This window comes from Schistocerca serialis, chromosome 4 (assembly GCF_023864345.2).
Source record: "Schistocerca serialis cubense isolate TAMUIC-IGC-003099 chromosome 4, iqSchSeri2.2, whole genome shotgun sequence".
Classification (NCBI taxonomy): domain Eukaryota; kingdom Metazoa; phylum Arthropoda; class Insecta; order Orthoptera; family Acrididae; genus Schistocerca; species Schistocerca serialis.
This window is the reverse complement of record NC_064641.1, coordinates 633,888,960-633,906,406: the sequence shown is the minus strand read 5'-3', so window position 1 is coordinate 633,906,406 and position 17,447 is coordinate 633,888,960. Positions and strand designations below refer to the sequence as shown.

Below are 17,447 nucleotides of genomic sequence, written 5' to 3'. Positions count from 1 at the left end.
GTCCCCCCCCCCCCCCCCCACCCCCACCCCTCCGTATCATCCGAGCTCTTTCCCACATCTTTGCCATTGAGGGCCTTCCAGAGACATTGGTGACTGATAACAGCCCTGAATTTACATCTGCTGAATTTACCTCCTCCTGCACCATGCTGGGCATCCAGTTGATTTATACCACTTTCTTTCATCCTGCATCTAATAGATTAGTCAAATGGTTTGTCCGTTCATTCAAAGCCCAGATGTCAAAATTGTGTTCCCAACACTCCCTGGACGAGGCACTTACCATCTTTCTTTCCTTCTACTGGTCCACTTTTCAGGATGGGTCATCCGCAGCTAAAAACTTCACAGCCGCTCTTATCGGTCCCCCTTGTTTCTCCTGTCTCCGTCTTCTTGTTGTCCAGCTCCTCCACTTTCGGCAGGCCCTGTTTTTCTCTGCAGGATCCGGTCTGGGCTGTGGCGTGCACCCAGAATCATCCTCGATGGGTCCCCGCCAGGGTCTCGTTGCTCATCAGCCACAGTATGGTGGCTGTCACCCATGCCGATGGCATGGTGTGCTGGAAGCACATCAACCAGCTTTGCCCCCAGTGTGGTCCACAGCCAGCTCCTCTGCCATCTCCAGGGTCGTCGGCCCTTAGGGATGACGGTGCTTCTCTCCCCGTCCAACCACCACCTCTGACAGCTCTGCCGGTCACACCCCAGGCAGACCCTCCAGCAGCAGTCCGTATGCCCATGGAGGTGGATCCTGCACCTGTGGCCATCCCCCCAGTATCCTGTTGCCGATGACCCCAGGGCCCGACATCAAGATAAACCTTCTACTTAGCCGGTGGAGGGGTTAGGTCTGGTGTGGCCGCCCACTTCTGACATTGTAGCGCCTACGGCATTGGCATTCCACTTCACATCCAATCAACACAGGATGCCTTCATGACAGGGCATATATTCACCAGGAAAACCTTATCATCTGTGTTGCCAACACAAATATTTACCAGCAGCCACAACACAACAGCACACCAGGTCTCCATTAACAGCCGCCAGGGACCACTACCCGTTCGCGGAGCCTACAGATCAGCTTCACCAGAGGTTGCAGCTAGCCCAGGAACTATTTTGATACGCCAGACACGTGATCGCAAATAGTTCCGGTGGATACATCCGCCAAATGGGCTTTGTAAGAAGGCACATTGACGGCAAAGGGCAGTTTAATGCACCGCTTGGATGTCTAGAGAGCTACACCAAGGCCAGGCACCTCTTCTAGCTGGCCGATCTCTTGCAGATGGACTTGGTATAATCAGCGAACATCTCGACATTGTAGAATTGTTTGATGGTGATCTCTTCCCGTCAAGAGTCGGGTCTTTTCTATTATTATTTGTTATTGTATATCGGTGATGATCCACAGTTGAGATTGTATGTTTATTTCGTTTTGGTGAGACCAGTAAATGGTTTTCGGACTTGTGTTTTCCACATTTCTGTTCTGCTAGCATGGATACTTCACCCAAGATTTGAGATCCAAACACATCAAGAAAGAAAGCCAGATAAGAAATTGGAAGTGAAGTGACCAATTGTTGTAGGAGTTTGGCAGTGACAAATGGTTCAAGTGTCATGTTGAGCACTCTGATTGGAGGAAATCAGCTCCAGTTTGGAAAGTGTCAACCATCAAGTAATGTTATTCAGGCTATAATCTTCCTTCCTTTTTTTCTTTGTGGAAATGCTCTGCAAAACTAAGAAATGGTTCTCACAGTCCTTTGTTAGGTGAATATCAGTTGGATCACATAATGATCTCTCACATTAATAAAACGGAAGCTACGAAACTCGAAATCCTCAGATGTCTAGACTTACATTTGATCACTACTACAAAATTTTTCATAGATCTGATTCATACGAAGAAAGAAAGAAAGAAAGAAAAAAAAAAAACAGAAAATTGAAAATGAAAGCTCCAGAACACACAGATTATGTAGAAGACTTCAAAGGAAAGAAAATTTCATAGAGGAAACAGAATAATCAGATCCACAAAATTCAGAAAGTGAATACGAAAAATACAAGCAATAGAAATATTCAATAAATTAGTAGAGAACCTTAAAAATAAATCCGCCAAATATGCTCCATTGTCATTTCAGTTCAGAAACAAACATGGCGAAATTGCACATACCAAGAGTAATACTTGTAACATCCATGCTGAAAACTTTCTAAATTACTTAACTATGAAAAATATCACAAAAAATGTGTTTTATGTATACACAGTGAAATAGAGATTCAGAGCCACCAAGTATGAAGAAATTAAAGGACATAATTAAATCTCTGGACGAAATAAAGTTTGAGAGTGGACAAAAACAAGAGATAATTATGGAAAAATGCAGGAGGGGGGGAAATTAGACATTTTTCGTGAAATATGACAATTTGAAAAAATTCCTGAATATTTGAAGATGGTAATAGTACATCCACTATCTAAAAATGAAGATAGGCCTAAACAATAATTGTGGAATGTCAATACTTTCAGGTACCTGCAAAGTTTTGTCCAAAGCTCTCCTCGACTAAGCGGACCTACAGCTAGATCAACTTTTTAAATAATGTGATGTACTCAGAAAAGGGCGATCATATGTGAAACAAACTGGGAATCTTAGGATTCGAGTAAATAATTTCTAATGCACAACAAGCAAAAAAGTCATAAAGTTTGTCAGTTTCAAACATTTTTAGTAACAGCATAGTCCAAGAACCTCTGTTTGGAATAGTTGCTGAATTTGGATTAGATCAAAAGACAACAAACATCATAAACATTCAGAGACTGTTCAAAAATGAAATTTAATAGAGAATTGAGCAACAAAGATAATATTTATAGATTCATAAATTTTCATAGTTAATTTATTTTCAAGGAAGAAGGAAGAAAAGAAGAGGCCTTGGAAGATTTATACTTTCTCAATAATGTAGTCACAACTTATTTTATCAAGGACTCCTTTGTGTAATGGCAGAAATGAAGTTTCTTGGTATACCCTTCTGTAACAGTACAGCATCATGTCAATTCCTATGGCTACTGCCAGGACGCTATTTTTCTGTGATTTTTAATATTTTTCTTTTAAATGTTAATAAGGCTTGACTTATCATTCATGAATGTGCTACTAGTATGACAGAGAATGATAGCCTTCAATCTTGCACACACTATTTTGTACAGTTAGTCCTCATTCTCTTTCATTTTATAACACCGTACAAAATTTTTACCAGACTGTTGTATTACACTGCACAATGCAAGCATGCAGCTGCATGATGCATTAATCTTAATAAACAAATTTTTTAATACTGAGCAAAGTGGGACAATGAGGAGACACTGGACTCTCATTTGGATCGGTGTTCAAATCACCATCCAGTTTAAAATTTTCTGTGGTTACCCTTAATAACTTAAGCCAAATACCAGGATGATTACTTAACTTCCTTCAATCAAAAGTTCTGCTCCATCTCCATTAAGTTAGTTATAAAAATGACAATAATATTCCTTCCTTCATATTATGTAGACTAAAATTGGTGCATAAAGCCGCACAGGGTAGCAGCGCTGTCAGAAGCGCTTTGTCATGGTCCATGCGGCTCCCCCGTCAGAGGTTCGAGTCCTCCCTCGGGCATGGGTGTGTGTGTTGCCCATAGTGTAAGTTAGATTAAGTAGTGTGTAGGCTTAGGGACCAATGACCTCAGCAATTTGGTCCTATAAGACCTTACCATAAATTTCCAATTTGGTGCATAATGCATTGCTCATAATGTTAAAATGGATGTAATACATTGAATCAAATGTTGTGTTGAGACTTTCTTATCCATTGTTATTGATTAAAACAATTTACTTTGCTGGGGCACTTTCCTGTTTAGGTATTTTTTCTACATGTGGAGTACTGTTACGGGTTTGATGCAACTCTCCATACTAGTCTTACCTGTGCAAGCCTCTTCATCTCTGCATAACTGCTGCAACTTGAACTAAGTTGCTGTAGTCCAGCTTTGGTCTCCTCTTACAGATTTCCACCCCCCCGTCCCCTCTCTTTCCCTGTCTTTGACTCTCTCTCTCTCTCTCTCTCTCTCTCTCTCTCTCTCTCTCTCTCTCTCTCTCCTCATACCGTGCTCCATTTCTTCTCAGAAATAGATTCAGTACCTCTTCATTCATTATTCAATCTATTCAACCAATCATCAGCATTCTTTTGTATCACCACTATTTAGAAGTTTTTATTCTCCTCTCGTATGTGCTGTTTTATCACCCCACACTTCTATATAATGCTACATCCCAGACAAATACTTCAATGTCAACAAGTTAACTTTTTCAGAATTTTTTTTTTTTTAGTTAATTCCTGCGTCTGCCATTATCACCTGATACTTTGTGTCTAATTTCATAATCTAATTCCATAAGTATTGTCTTGATTTTAGTTGAATACACTCCGTTATTGCTTCTGTTGATGTTCATCTTATATCATCTTTTTAAGACACTATCCATTCCTTTTCAGCTGATCTTCCAAGCCCATTGCCGTCTCTGTCAGACTTAAAATGTCTTTGGTACAGCTCAAAGTTTTTATTTCTTCTACCTGAAGATTAATTCCCAAATTTCACAATCATTTTCTTTACTGACTGCTCAATGTTTCACTACCTTCTCACTGACTCTGTCCCGTTCATGTTCTTAGACACTTATACTTGCTGTCTGGTTTTTAGTCTTTTGCTCCCTGTTTTCTGTTTCTGATCACACCAGAGCTTCAAAGAATTTATTCTAGGCAATGTTGTTTAAACTTTTCCTATACCTACAAATGCTGTAAATAAGTGTTTGTCTCCTAAGATAAGTGAAAGGATGCCTCTTTCTTTGCATGTTCCTTCATTTCTTGGGAAACCCATCTGGTTATCCACTAAGTCAGCTTCTACTAATCATTCCATTCATCTGTAAATAATTAATGTTAGTGTTTTTCAGTGCTGACTTACTAAATTCAATTTCAATTGACACAATTTGTAAGACCATGTTAATGTCTGCTAATATATCACACCCAAGTGGTGTTAATAATCATTGTTGTAATGTTACTAAAGCATAAACTTGTTTTCTTTGGCAGTGATTGCAATTGACATTGATCCAGAGAAAGTGGCTATAGCAAAGCACAATGCTGGAATTTATGGTGTGGCAGATCGCATAGAGTTCTTAGTTGGTGACTACCTCAATTTAGCTCCATCTCTGAGAGACATTGATGTGGTGTTCCTTAGTCCACCATGGGGTGGTCCTAAATATCTTGACGTTGATGTTTTTGATATTGACCACATCATGCCTCCAGTTGGTGGTAGTCATTTGTTTGAAATTTCAAAGGCTATAACTGAAAACATTGCTTATTACGTCCCACGGAATGTAAACACAGACCAGGTAACTACTTTTTTGTGTTCTGCTTACAATTAATGTGAACGTCAAATGAGTCTTGAATGAATTATGATAGTCATAGGTTAAGCATACCATAGGAATTATTTAGCCGTATCGTGCAGACTGACAGACATGCACATTAAGCTTGCTGCATAGTTTAAAACACACATCCTCTGAACCAGTTTCCGGAAGGTATAATTTTGATAGTACTAGTATTACATACAGAAAATAAGATACATAAATGGACAATATTCAAAACCTCGCACGAATGTTATCTGCTATAGTAGAGACTTGACTGTTTTTTGGCAAAAAGAAGTAAATTTTTCATAAATAGTTGATTACAAATTTAAAAATTTCCCAACCTATGTGCCTGAGGACAAAATTCATTGAAAAAGAAACAAAAATAAAAGAAAAGAGAAATAAAAACAGTCATTAGAGACAAAATTATGATAAAAGAGAATAAATAGTTTTTATTCTCTATGAGAGCTTTTTGAGTGGAATATTTGCTACTGCAAGAACTTAGTTTTTTCCAAAATGATCTTTGCTTGTTAACTTCTATTGGCTATATGTAAGCTTTCAGCAAGTGGTTGTTTCTGTTGAGAAGCAGCAGCATTTTCTCACTTTTGAAGGGAGTACATCCTTTATTTAAGGTATTTCCCAACATTCTTTGTGTTCCATCCAGTTCAATAATTACAGAATCAGCAGAACACCGATTTCAAATCTGTCGCCCTGATTTTCTTATTGCAGAGTCCTTTGAAGGGCTGTATGACCCGCACTTGACAATGCTGCAGATAGAACTAACAAGCTATTTACAGTGGAAGTAGAACCCAAAGTAACTCTACTTCCATAACTCTACTTCCACATTATAGGGAGACTTCGGGTGGGTGCAATAAGAGAGTGGTTTGATAAGTCTGGTAAATTTACATGAAAGAATTGAAAATTTTTGGTGTGTGTTCATGGTTGGCAAGTTTGATAATTCAAGTATTCTATAGAGAATTTCAGCAATGTACATTTAATTCATTGTTGACGGCTGTCTGAATTGGTCAGTGTGCCAACTGCAGTTGAAAATAGAGAAAACAGAGGTTTGTGCTGTTGTTAAATATTTTAATTTGAAGGGTTGGACTGCTGCACAAATTAAAACAGAAGTGGGTGACATTCACATGGACTCTGAGCCATAATTGAAGACAATTTACTTTTGAATTAATGAATGTAAATATGGTCAGGCAAGCACCAAAAATGAAATGCGCTCCAGCCGTCCAGTTGAGTTCGTCACAAAGGAAACCATTGACAAAATCCATGATATGGTAATGCAAGACTGCTGAATAAAAATTCACGGAATTTCTGAGACTAGGCATCTGAACTAAGTGGGTGCATAATATCCGGCATGGAGAATTGTCTCTGAAGAAGCTGTGTGCAAGATGGGTGCTGCAATTGCTCACAGTCGACCAAAAGTGTACCCGACACAACATCTCAGCACAACTTCTGGCGATGATTAATCACAGTCCACAAGATTATTACTATTATTATTATTTTCCGCCTTGGGTCCATCATTACACACCAGAGTCGAAACAGCAGTCAAAACAATGGACAGTAGCTGGTAAAAGTGCACCGAAGACAAAGAGTATTCTGTAAGCTGACAAGGTGACTTCTTCTTCTCTCTTACCCCCTTTTTTGTGGGGGGGGGGTCCCAAGGAATAATATTCATAGATTACTTGGAAAATGGTAGAACCATCACCAGATCCTATTACACCTCACTGTTGATAGTCTAAACCTTGCATTGGCTAAAAAAAAAGTCCAAGGTTGACACACAAAGTGCTCTTTCACAGTGATGATGCACCATCCCATACATCAGTGATAACAATGGTGAAAGTACATAAACTGGTCTCTCATCCACCCTGTTCACCAGAGTTAGCCCCCAAGCGACTTCTTCCTGTTCCCTAATTTGAAACTTTTTGCTTTCTGGGAAGAAATTTTCATCAAATGGGGAAGTGACAATTACGGTTGTAAGTATTTTGCAGAGTTTGACTGAACCGATTTTCCTGATGGGATGAAAAAGCTGGAAGATCTCTGAACCAAGTGTGTATCCCTCACAGGATACTATGTTGAGAAGTAAAATGAGTTGTTTAAGAAACAAAAATTTTTCTTGCTTTTTTACAAGACTTCTCAAACCACCCACTGTATGGGCTGTACAATGCAGTGGGCAACCACAAACATAAACAAACAAACAAGCAAACAAGTACCTTTAGCGTCTGATAGTTTTGAAGCAGCACAGGTGGAAAATGCCCCAACTCCCTTGTGCAGGTCAGCCAGTTTTTACTCATGTTCTTAGTTTTTGCAAAAGCACAGTTGACACATGAATTGTCTATCTCTTTTGATGTCATGAGAGCTGTACTCGAACTTTGTTATGAACAGGCTTACCTCTTCGCTCGTTTCAAAATACAAAAATAGCAAGCTACACAAAGAAAAGCAGAGTGCGCAACATATTTGGTAATGGGTAATGTGCAATTGCCAGCAATGGTTGGCAACAATGTAAATCATGTTGTTAGTTCAGATCCAACCTCTACCACTATATTACACAACCATAATTCAAAACACCTCACACCCAAAACTGTCTTGTAGTCCACAGTTTCAAAGAATGCTAACTTTAACCAGCAGGCAAATGTTTCTTTGTTTTAAAATGTCAGGTCCCACATTGCCATAACCAGTATATGGTGCATATATTTTGGAGAGCATTCAGCCTTCTACTGTTTGACTTGAGAATGGAGGATAACTTACGACTGCTCTGATACATTGTTTCATTCATGCATGGGTGCGCTCCTATTTTGCAAATTTGTTCTTATACACATTCTCTTTCTAAATTGGGCTTTGTTGGATGCGCAATACCATTAACTAAAAATTAGTTACTATTTCAATGCTTATAAGCAGAAAATGAAGGTATTTCAAACTGTCAGAGATAAAATAGTTCAGTATTTTGAATGCAATTGATATGGAATGGCATCTATTACACAGATTTGTATTTTGAGACAATCTACATTTATTGCATTTGCAAATGTTCCAGGTCCTTTAGTACAAGCCAGACAAATTGTACCACATTGCTGCAAGTGAGTTAAAGATATCGCAGGTCAGGTGTTTCATTGTACAGGTTTATATGGTATCAGTTTGTAAATGGTGACTGAGTAGTAGTTCAGTAGAACTGAAAAGGTGGGTGTTCATTATTTTTCTTTTTGCATCACAAGTCACTCAGTTTCTGTGATGGGAAACAATTAGATTTATTGTGCATAATGTCATCTGTGAGGAGGTACCTAACACACTAAATGAAACATTTAATGTGAATCCACTCATTGGAATGAATAGCAGCAGTTGGTGAACTTGATAAGATTAAGCAAAAAGATGCACAGTCTTTTTATGCTCGTAGCATCGTTGTCCCTTCCAAATTATTTTTACTTCATTAGCTGGGTGCGTGCGAGCTAACCAGCATCGGTACATTCAGAATGTTGTTAGAGCCGTTATTTTGCTGTTCTTACAATAGGAAATGGTGGGTTGTCCCAACAGGATAATGCTCACCCACGCAGTGCCTGTGAAACTCAGTGTGCCATGCAAGATGGTATATGGACATGTCTCCAGTCGAGCAAGTGTTGGATAAGACAGGACAATAAATGACCCTCCAACCAACAATTCTTTCAGAGCTATGTGACCGTGTCGAGCAGGTGTGGCCTAATGTGTCGCAGGACACTATTTGCTATCTTTACAACTGACTGGATGCCAGAGTCAGTGCCTGCATTGCTGCTCATGGAGGCTACACTAATATGGGTGTTTCAGCATGGGTTGATACCTGGTAGCGCAAAACTGCTTCTGTTATTGATCTGTAAATGTAATCAAGTCATTTCATGTACTCCATATGCACTGTTGCAACAATAAATCTTGAGTGCATTGGAAATTCTAATAGGGTGTACTAATTTTTTTTTTCCTGGAAATGTAATTGAGAAACAGTAAGGAAAAATGTAACATCGAATAATAAGTATCTAAATGTATTAATGACAATGAAAGAAGGGTGCAGCCATCAGTGTAAGGTGAGATCCATTAGTTTGTATAGTGAAGTACCCATCTATGAAGTTGAAAGTGGTGATCTCAGGAGACAAATTAAAATTCTGTGTGTAGTGAAGCAGCCACCAAAGTTGTGGTTAATGTATTGCAGAGTACTTACTACTGCAGGATATTGTACGTTACCTGGATAGTCCATTTTACTGCTTGGGACAAATAAGCGGTCCGCCTTCTGCAGATTCAGAACCCTCGTTCATTTCTTTGTGAACAGATTATACCTTGTAGGGGGGGGGGGGGGGGGGGGAGCCTTCGGGCTCTCAGACTGCTGCTTCTGATTTAATAGCAAGTTTTCCATTTCTTTCTGTGTCCGGTGCTGGCTGCTATTGAGCAGGATGCACCATGAAGCCAGCCAGGTCCGTGGTGGCAGTATTGCAGATGCAGGAGTGGGTATGCTGGCAAACAGTGCCATGGTCAGCTGTGTCAGTATATGTAGAAGTGGAATAGAATTACCCTCCTCTAGTGGCAGCGAGACGAGTGGGATTCTTGTAGGTGGCTCCGATAAAACATTCTTCAGTGGCAGAAAGTCAGAAGACTGTAGGAGGGGACGTAGTGCATCCTACATACAAGCTACCGTATTCCAATTGTAGTGCCTCTTCTGCTGTCATATTATACCATGCTATTTTATATTCAGTATACTTCTGCTTGCAGGTTTCACTGCAATTCTTATCTGGGTATCCAGCAGTAGATACACTAAATAACCCACTCGAAATTGCATTCAGGTACGTTGTGTAGCGTGGCATGTTTTGCACATTGTACACCACTGTGTTACTATTTTTGGGTGCAGCCATAACTGAGGCATTCATAACATTGCTTGAAATTGTCAACATAAGGTTCTGCGGCGCACCTCATATTCATAATGCAGACTGCTGTCAGAAGTATGTGACCAGCGAAAGCAGTTTAACTGATCAAGATGGAGCGTATTTAATTTCCCGATGGCTCAAGCCTTTCTTTTAGGCTACCGTGAGCATGAAGAATTTTCATTTCTGAAGCCAGTTCTCGGCAAGTACATTGTTAACTCTTTGGAGCACGGTGGTATACATAGTATACCACCTTTTGAAAATTTTCTTGGCTCTTTGCACAGTGGTTTAACTGCACGACCACCACTCTAATATGCTCACCTAGTTCTCTACTTATCAGACAGATGGCACTCACTGCCTATAAGGAATCAGTTCCCGCCAAGAATTGCATAGATTACAACTGTGAAAGCTGCGTGCTGAGTTGTGCATGGTTTTTGCGTGTGAATAGTGGTTTATAACGAATTTCTTGTTGCGCCTGTGTTTTTTCCATATCTTGGACGTCACAGCTACGGTATGAACCCATGTATACATTCATATGCACAATCTTCCGTTATTTATATACAATTTATTTTGGTGGTATATTATTTGTACCACCGTGCATGTAGCAGTATTCTATTGCATTTCGTTTCCTAGTATAAAATTCGAAATCCTCCGCTACAAAGTTTAGTTTTTAATTGTGTTGTGACTTATTTTAGCTCTTTCTCCATTTTGTTTTGCTTACGTATTCTTTACTTGGATTCAGGCTGTTGTTTGAAAATGAAAATGTCAAGAAGAGGCTTACGAGATGAAGAAATCGAACGATTATTGTGTGAAATTCCATCAGACGAGGATTCCACTGTTGACACCACAGATGACGAATCTGATTATGAAGCAAGCATTGTTGCGGAGGCTATTGTGTCGTCTGAAGGCGAAGTTTCAGAGAGCGAGGAAGAAAGTGAGTCCACTCCGCCAAAACGCGCTGCTGACACAGCGCCAACTTGGGGACAACAATTCAATGCTACCTCAGGAATGCAGTTCGACAGTGAATCAGGACCAAGTGCTTTTATTAGGGACATTGATGATCCAGAACCTATCGATATATTCGAAAAAATATTTCCAAAAGAGCTAGTTGAGCTAATCGTTTTCCAAACAAATTTATATGCGACGCAATCTGGCAAGTCTTTCACTCCAACAACTGACAATGAAATACGAACTTTCCTGGGAATCAACATTTTGATGGGTATAAAGCGTATGCCAGCATACAGAGACTACTGGTCTAGTGCCCCAGAACTTCATGATCGTTATATTGCATCTCTGATGGCAGTAAATCGGTTTGGATGGTTACTGAGGAACATTCATCTGAATGATAACACATTGCATCCAGAAAAAGGACACCCAGGTTATGACAAACTGTACAAGCTGCGACCAGTGATCAAGATACTATCTGAATCTTTTTCCAAGTGTTACCAACCCAGCAAACACCTAGCAATTGATGAGTCAATGATCAAATTCAAAGGCCGCAACAGTATGAAACAATACATGAGAGATAAACCCATAAAGCGTGGTTACAAAGTGTGGATGCTGTGTGACAAGACCTCTTACAACTTGAAATTTGATATTTACACCGGAAAAGTAGGTGACACAGTGCAAACAGGCCTTGGGGAGCATGTAGTGCTGAGTTTGTCCTCTGAACTCGTAAATAAAGGCCATTATCTTTATTTCGACAACTATTTCAATAGCTATAACTTGTTGGCTGGTTTACAGCAGAGAAACATATATGCCTGTGGGACAGTTCAACCAACAAGGAAACATTTACCCAAATTAAAAACAGACAAAGAATTAAGCAGAGGTGAATTTGACTGGAGGGTCAGCAACTGTGGCATCCTCTACTTGAAGTGGAAAGATAAGAGAGCTGTTCATCTCCTTTCAAATTTTCACAGTCCTGAAGTTACTACAGTGACTCGCCGTGAAAGAGATGGTTCACGCATAGAGCTACCTTGTCCTCAAGCAGTGATGGATTACAATGCACACATGAACAATGTCGACAAGTTCGACCAACTGAAAAAATCATATGAAATAAGCCGGAGAAGTAAAAAGTGGTGGCACCGAATATTCTTTCACCTGCTTGATGTCAGTATCGTCAACAGCTATATAATTTGGAAGGAACTAGGCGATAGAGAAAAAATGACTGCCAAAGTCTTCAGGATGAGTATCCTGCAAAGCTTAGTAACCCAGAAAACACCATTGAGGCCATCTAGACTTCATGAGAGTCAAGTCCACGTAAAGAAAAACAAGCCATATGTTTCCTCACGCCAGCGTCTCGACAATTCATCCCACCAGCCAGAGCGTACTACCGCCAGACGTTGTGCGAAATGCAGTACAAAAAAGAAGCAAGTGCGCACTTTCTGGATGTGCGCTGAATGCAAAGTGCCTTTGTGCCTTAGCAAAACAAAAAGGTGCTTTCAAGATTTTCACAAAAAGGAATAAGAAACATATTTTATTTGTAAGGTTTGTAATTTGATTTTGTATTGTAAATGACCAATTGCCAGAAATAAAATTATTTTACATTAATTATACTAATTATTACTGCTTAGAGTAGAATTTAAAGGTGAGTTACAAGCACAAACCAAGATATCTCAAAAACTTTAGGTACGGCCCTAAGTGGCATGGTGGTATATTATATATACCACCATCTAAAACCAAAATCAATACAATAAAAAATTTTAATTCATGTTTTCCTTTATTAGCAACCCCACCAGACATAGAAAATGCATGTTTTATTAAAAAATTAATTAAACATAAAATCTGTGCATCAAAGAGTTAACGATGTTAATATCTACATCTTGTATCAAGCCCTGCTTGACAACAAAGAAACCAGGCACCAGGTGTGTAAAATTTCATTAACTTGGGGCGTGTGTAGCAAGAACACTGTTTGCCCACTGTGGCAATTTGAACTCAATCTGCCCATGGTTTCTACCTTTCTTTTTGAACACCAGACTCCATTAATACTACCATACATAAATTCAAGCCCGGAACGAACTACTTCTGAAAACATCTTAACTTTCACCTTCATATAACAAAGCAAATGTGTCAAATTACCTTGCGCAAAAGGTTCCTGACACACAATACTCCAAAATAGACCAAACAGAAAGAATAGTGTCAACAAAGTGTTGTTTGCCACCAACAGAAGAAGCATCGACTGTGATAAGAAAGGAATCTCTACTCTTTTCATACCCATGGCGGCGCGAAGCAGTTGCTTCACCGTCTGGAACATGTCCAAGCCGGTCAGGCATGTCCTTGAAGGATTTGCGCAAGACCTAAATTGCGCCACTAGTAATACTAGGTGGCGGCGATTGACTTTCTTCGCCGGGAGCACAGGACAAGTGAAGACTCTTCACAATCTCAATTTGACGACGGATGGGAAGTGCCACTGTCACGCATGCCAGCGTACCTATTCGGAGCTGCAGGGGCATCCTCTGAGAGTGAAAACCCTGTGGTAGCCTCATTAGAAAGTCAATCGCCGCCATCTAGTATTACGAGTGGCGCGATTCCGCGATTTAGGTCTTACACAACTCCTCCAAGGCCGCCTGCAGGCCAGGACGTGCCTGACTGGCTTGGACATGTACCAGACTCTGTGCACCACCTCACAGATTAGTATGCTTACTGACACAGTTGACAAATGTTACACTTTGAATTGCTGAGAGGCAGAGAAATACATTCAGCATATATAAGAAATGAGTTAGAATCATCTGTTCCATATTGGTGGGAATTGCGTCAGTCTCGTCTCATTTCTTTAGTCTACTTTTGTGGTATGTGGCTTCTCCATCTCTCGAGAATTTCCATCTCTTCTTTATTCCTCAGATTGTCTCAGTTCTCTCAATTGGTGCTGTTGACAGTGGTTTTCAACTAACTGAATTGTTGTGTTCCCCTTCACATGCTACAGCAGATTTTATACTATCTATTTTGTGTACATTAAGCTTGGCTCTACTGTTGCCCACAACACGATTCCCTTTCTTGACAGTTTTCAATGCTTCTTGTACCACAGTAAGTGTACCCACTTTCTTCGGGTCCACTGTTGGGTCACTCATTTCTTCGATATTGCACTTACATTTTTGCCGTAAGTTCACTACCTTTGTCTTCACTTGCATCTTCCAGTCCTGTATTGTCCAGGTTGACATAATTTGCAGTTATAATGTTTGATATGTTACCCGTCAGTGCTAATGCATTGTCCTGTTTGTTCATTTAGTGCTTTTTCTCTCAGTTTCCATGACTCAGTTAGCCCTAAGGGCTAAAGCCCTATAATAATTCCAGACAGTTTCCTTAATGTATCTGAATACTGTTATTGCTTTTGGCCAAAACAAGGAGGGAGTAAACATTTATTTTAAATTGGGTTAACCTTAGTTCATTTACAAATTCAGAAAATCTTAACTCTGGCAGAGGTGTTCGTAGATATGTTCCACACCATAAAAATACTATGTGAAAAGTATATGCCTTTAAAGAGGTAATTTGTATAGGAATTGGGGGGGGGGGGAGGGGGGGTGGCGGGCGGGGCAGGGTGGCGCCTCAGTAGGGTGGGAAATTTTGTTTTGTACCAGACTACTCAGGTAATAGTAAAGTCATTAATGAGAATTTTCACATATTCCTATAGGAAATTATCATTTAAACAGATAGGTGTCCTGCAAATGTCACAGCTACGTGGGAGATAGTGTTTGAAATGGCAAGTACAGCTGTTTGCTCGTGGATTTGACATATATTGAAAATGTACTTCACCTTTATTAAGACTGCATTCTACATCAACTACAATGGAGGAATATTTTCTAATTTGAAACTTGGCAAAAATTGTTTATTTAGGTGACCCAAAGAATAAGATAAAGCCTCATTCCTGTGGTCTCTCTGTTTGAGAGTGAACCTCTTAGAAGAAAAATGATTACTGTGCCTGTGAAATGATCGTTCAGTGAAGGATGTTATATATTTGGTTTTAGGCAAATACTCATTGGAGTGAAAAAAAAAAAAAAAATTGCTTGTGTTAATCAGCTAAAGCTGACATACTTTAATTAGTGATGCTTTTAATTGATCAGTGGTGATATAGTCAAGTTTGTGTATCTTTCAAAGGAAACTGGAAAGCTTGCTGCCCAAACTGTGAGGTTAGTTTGTGTTTTCAAAAACAAGTTTTCTAAAACTTTAAGCCTGTCTGCTTACTTCAACTTTCAAGGATCTATTTTATATTTGAAATCTGAGGAAGGATCAACTGTGATGAACACTCCTGGTGCGTAGAAAGAGAACATCATGCATAACAGTGTACTGTTGGTGCACGTGTTTGAAAAAGAGCTTAATGACCCTTCTGTTTTACAAACTCATTGGTTGTAACTCCAGTGTAAGCGATTCCTGGAGTTGTATTTTTGTTTCAAATCAGGTAAGAGTTTGGTCTCTTACATAACAAAAACCTTGGTACATATTACATTAAAAAAAAATTTGTCTGGTAATTGATGTAATTGTTTCATAATAATTATGGCATATCACTATGATGCTCACTTACTAACCTTTGCAACACACAATGATATGGTTATTTTATATTTCAGCTGGTGATGCTTGCAGGTCCAGGTGGTCAAGTAGAAATAGAACAAAATTTTCTCGACAAGAAACTTGTGGCAGTCACAGCGTATTATGGAGAACTTATACATGAGTAACAGTTAGGCAATTAATGTACCAATAAACATTTTTTAATATCATTTGATGACTCGGTGTTATTTATGAAAATGTAACTCATGTACTCAGTGCATTGTGAAGGAACTGATGTTAAAGAAAGGCGACTCCTCATAAGTCTTGAGCTATGTTTATGTATTACCCAAAACATATGTCTGTTTTAAAAGTTTTGTGCATGATCTCTGAATATATTGACAAAATTTATAATAAATGCAGATTGTACTTCAAAGTATTGAGTGTAGTGTCAGCCTGCTAATCCTAAGTGACTTAACAGATATTTGGTTCATCTACATTTATACTCCGCAAGCCACCCAACGGTGTGTGGCGGAGGGCACTTTACGTGCCACTGTCAGTACCTCCCTTTCCTGTTCCAGTCGCGTATGGTTCGCGGGAAGAACGACTGTCTGAAAGTCTCCGTGCCCGCTCTAATCTCTCTAATTTTACATTCGTGATCTCCTCGGGAGGTATAAGTAGAGGGATGCAATATATTCGATACCTCATCCAGACACGCACCCTGTCGAAACCTGGCGAGCAAGCTACACTGCAAGAGAGGCGCTCTGCATCGCGGAGTCTGCCGCTTGAGTTTGTTAAACATCTACGTAACGCTATCACGGTTACCAAATAATCCCGTGACGAAACGCGCCGCTCTTCTCTATCTCCTCCGTCAACCCGATCTGGTACGGATGCCACACTGATGAGCAATACTCAAGTATAGGTCGAATGAGTGTTTTGTAAGCCACCTCCTTTGTTGGTGGACTACATTTTCTAAGGACTCTCCCAATGAATCTCAACCTGGTACCCGCCTTACCAACAATTAATTTTATATGATCATTCCACTTCAAATCGTTCCGCACGCATACTCCCAGATATTTTACAGAAGTAACTGCTACCAGTGTTTGTTCCGCTATCATATAATCATACAATAAAGACCTCAGTTACAGTTGTCAGTGATTAATAGAGCCATTAACATGTATATAATTAAAATATAGTATGGAATAGAAGGAAGTGCTTACACCAGTGTTGAAGATCAAATGGGAAGTATCATATAGTCAAAACAGTCAAGTCTCAATATTTAAGGAACCTTTTGCAATTATTGTTGGAAAAAATTGGGGAAACAAATATGTAGTAAAAAAATTATTTTACCTCTGAAGATCACATAAATAAAACATTACATCCAACAGATTCAGATTACACTCTGCACTCTTATATTAGGCTTTAATTTCTAAGAACGAGTATCCCATTACTTTCTGCAAACATTTCTTTATGCATGACATGGGTGGTGCTAAAGTGTTACATATGTGAATTTTTTGCTGTTCATCCTATTACATGTGTCGCACACAAATTCTGGAATGGTAACAAACGAACTGAGAAATGATTTATTGTGCATTAGCGTTCTGGTTCCAAGATAATGGAAGCAAATACGTGTTATGTTTAATCATCAATGAATCTGCCCCAAACTACAGTTGTCTATACCATCCTTTTTGTTTCAAATCCAATGCAACAGTTAGTAATTAGCTTGGCAGATTCAT

The 17,447-nt window shown here is 39.4% G+C and overlaps 1 protein-coding gene across 1 annotated transcript in view; it reads left to right on the top strand.

Annotated features, from left to right (window-relative positions):
- The window catches only part of LOC126475470 (trimethylguanosine synthase), a 76,406-nt gene extending 60,259 nt beyond the window's left edge, over positions 1-16,147 (top strand). The window contains exons 8-9 of the mRNA XM_050103357.1: positions 5,043-5,344; positions 15,795-16,147. Coding sequence (XP_049959314.1) covers positions 5,043-5,344; positions 15,795-15,902 — 410 coding nt within the window. The 3' untranslated portion in view covers positions 15,903-16,147. The remainder of the gene's footprint in view (positions 1-5,042; positions 5,345-15,794) is intronic.
- Positions 16,148-17,447: the final 1,300 nt, after the last annotated feature.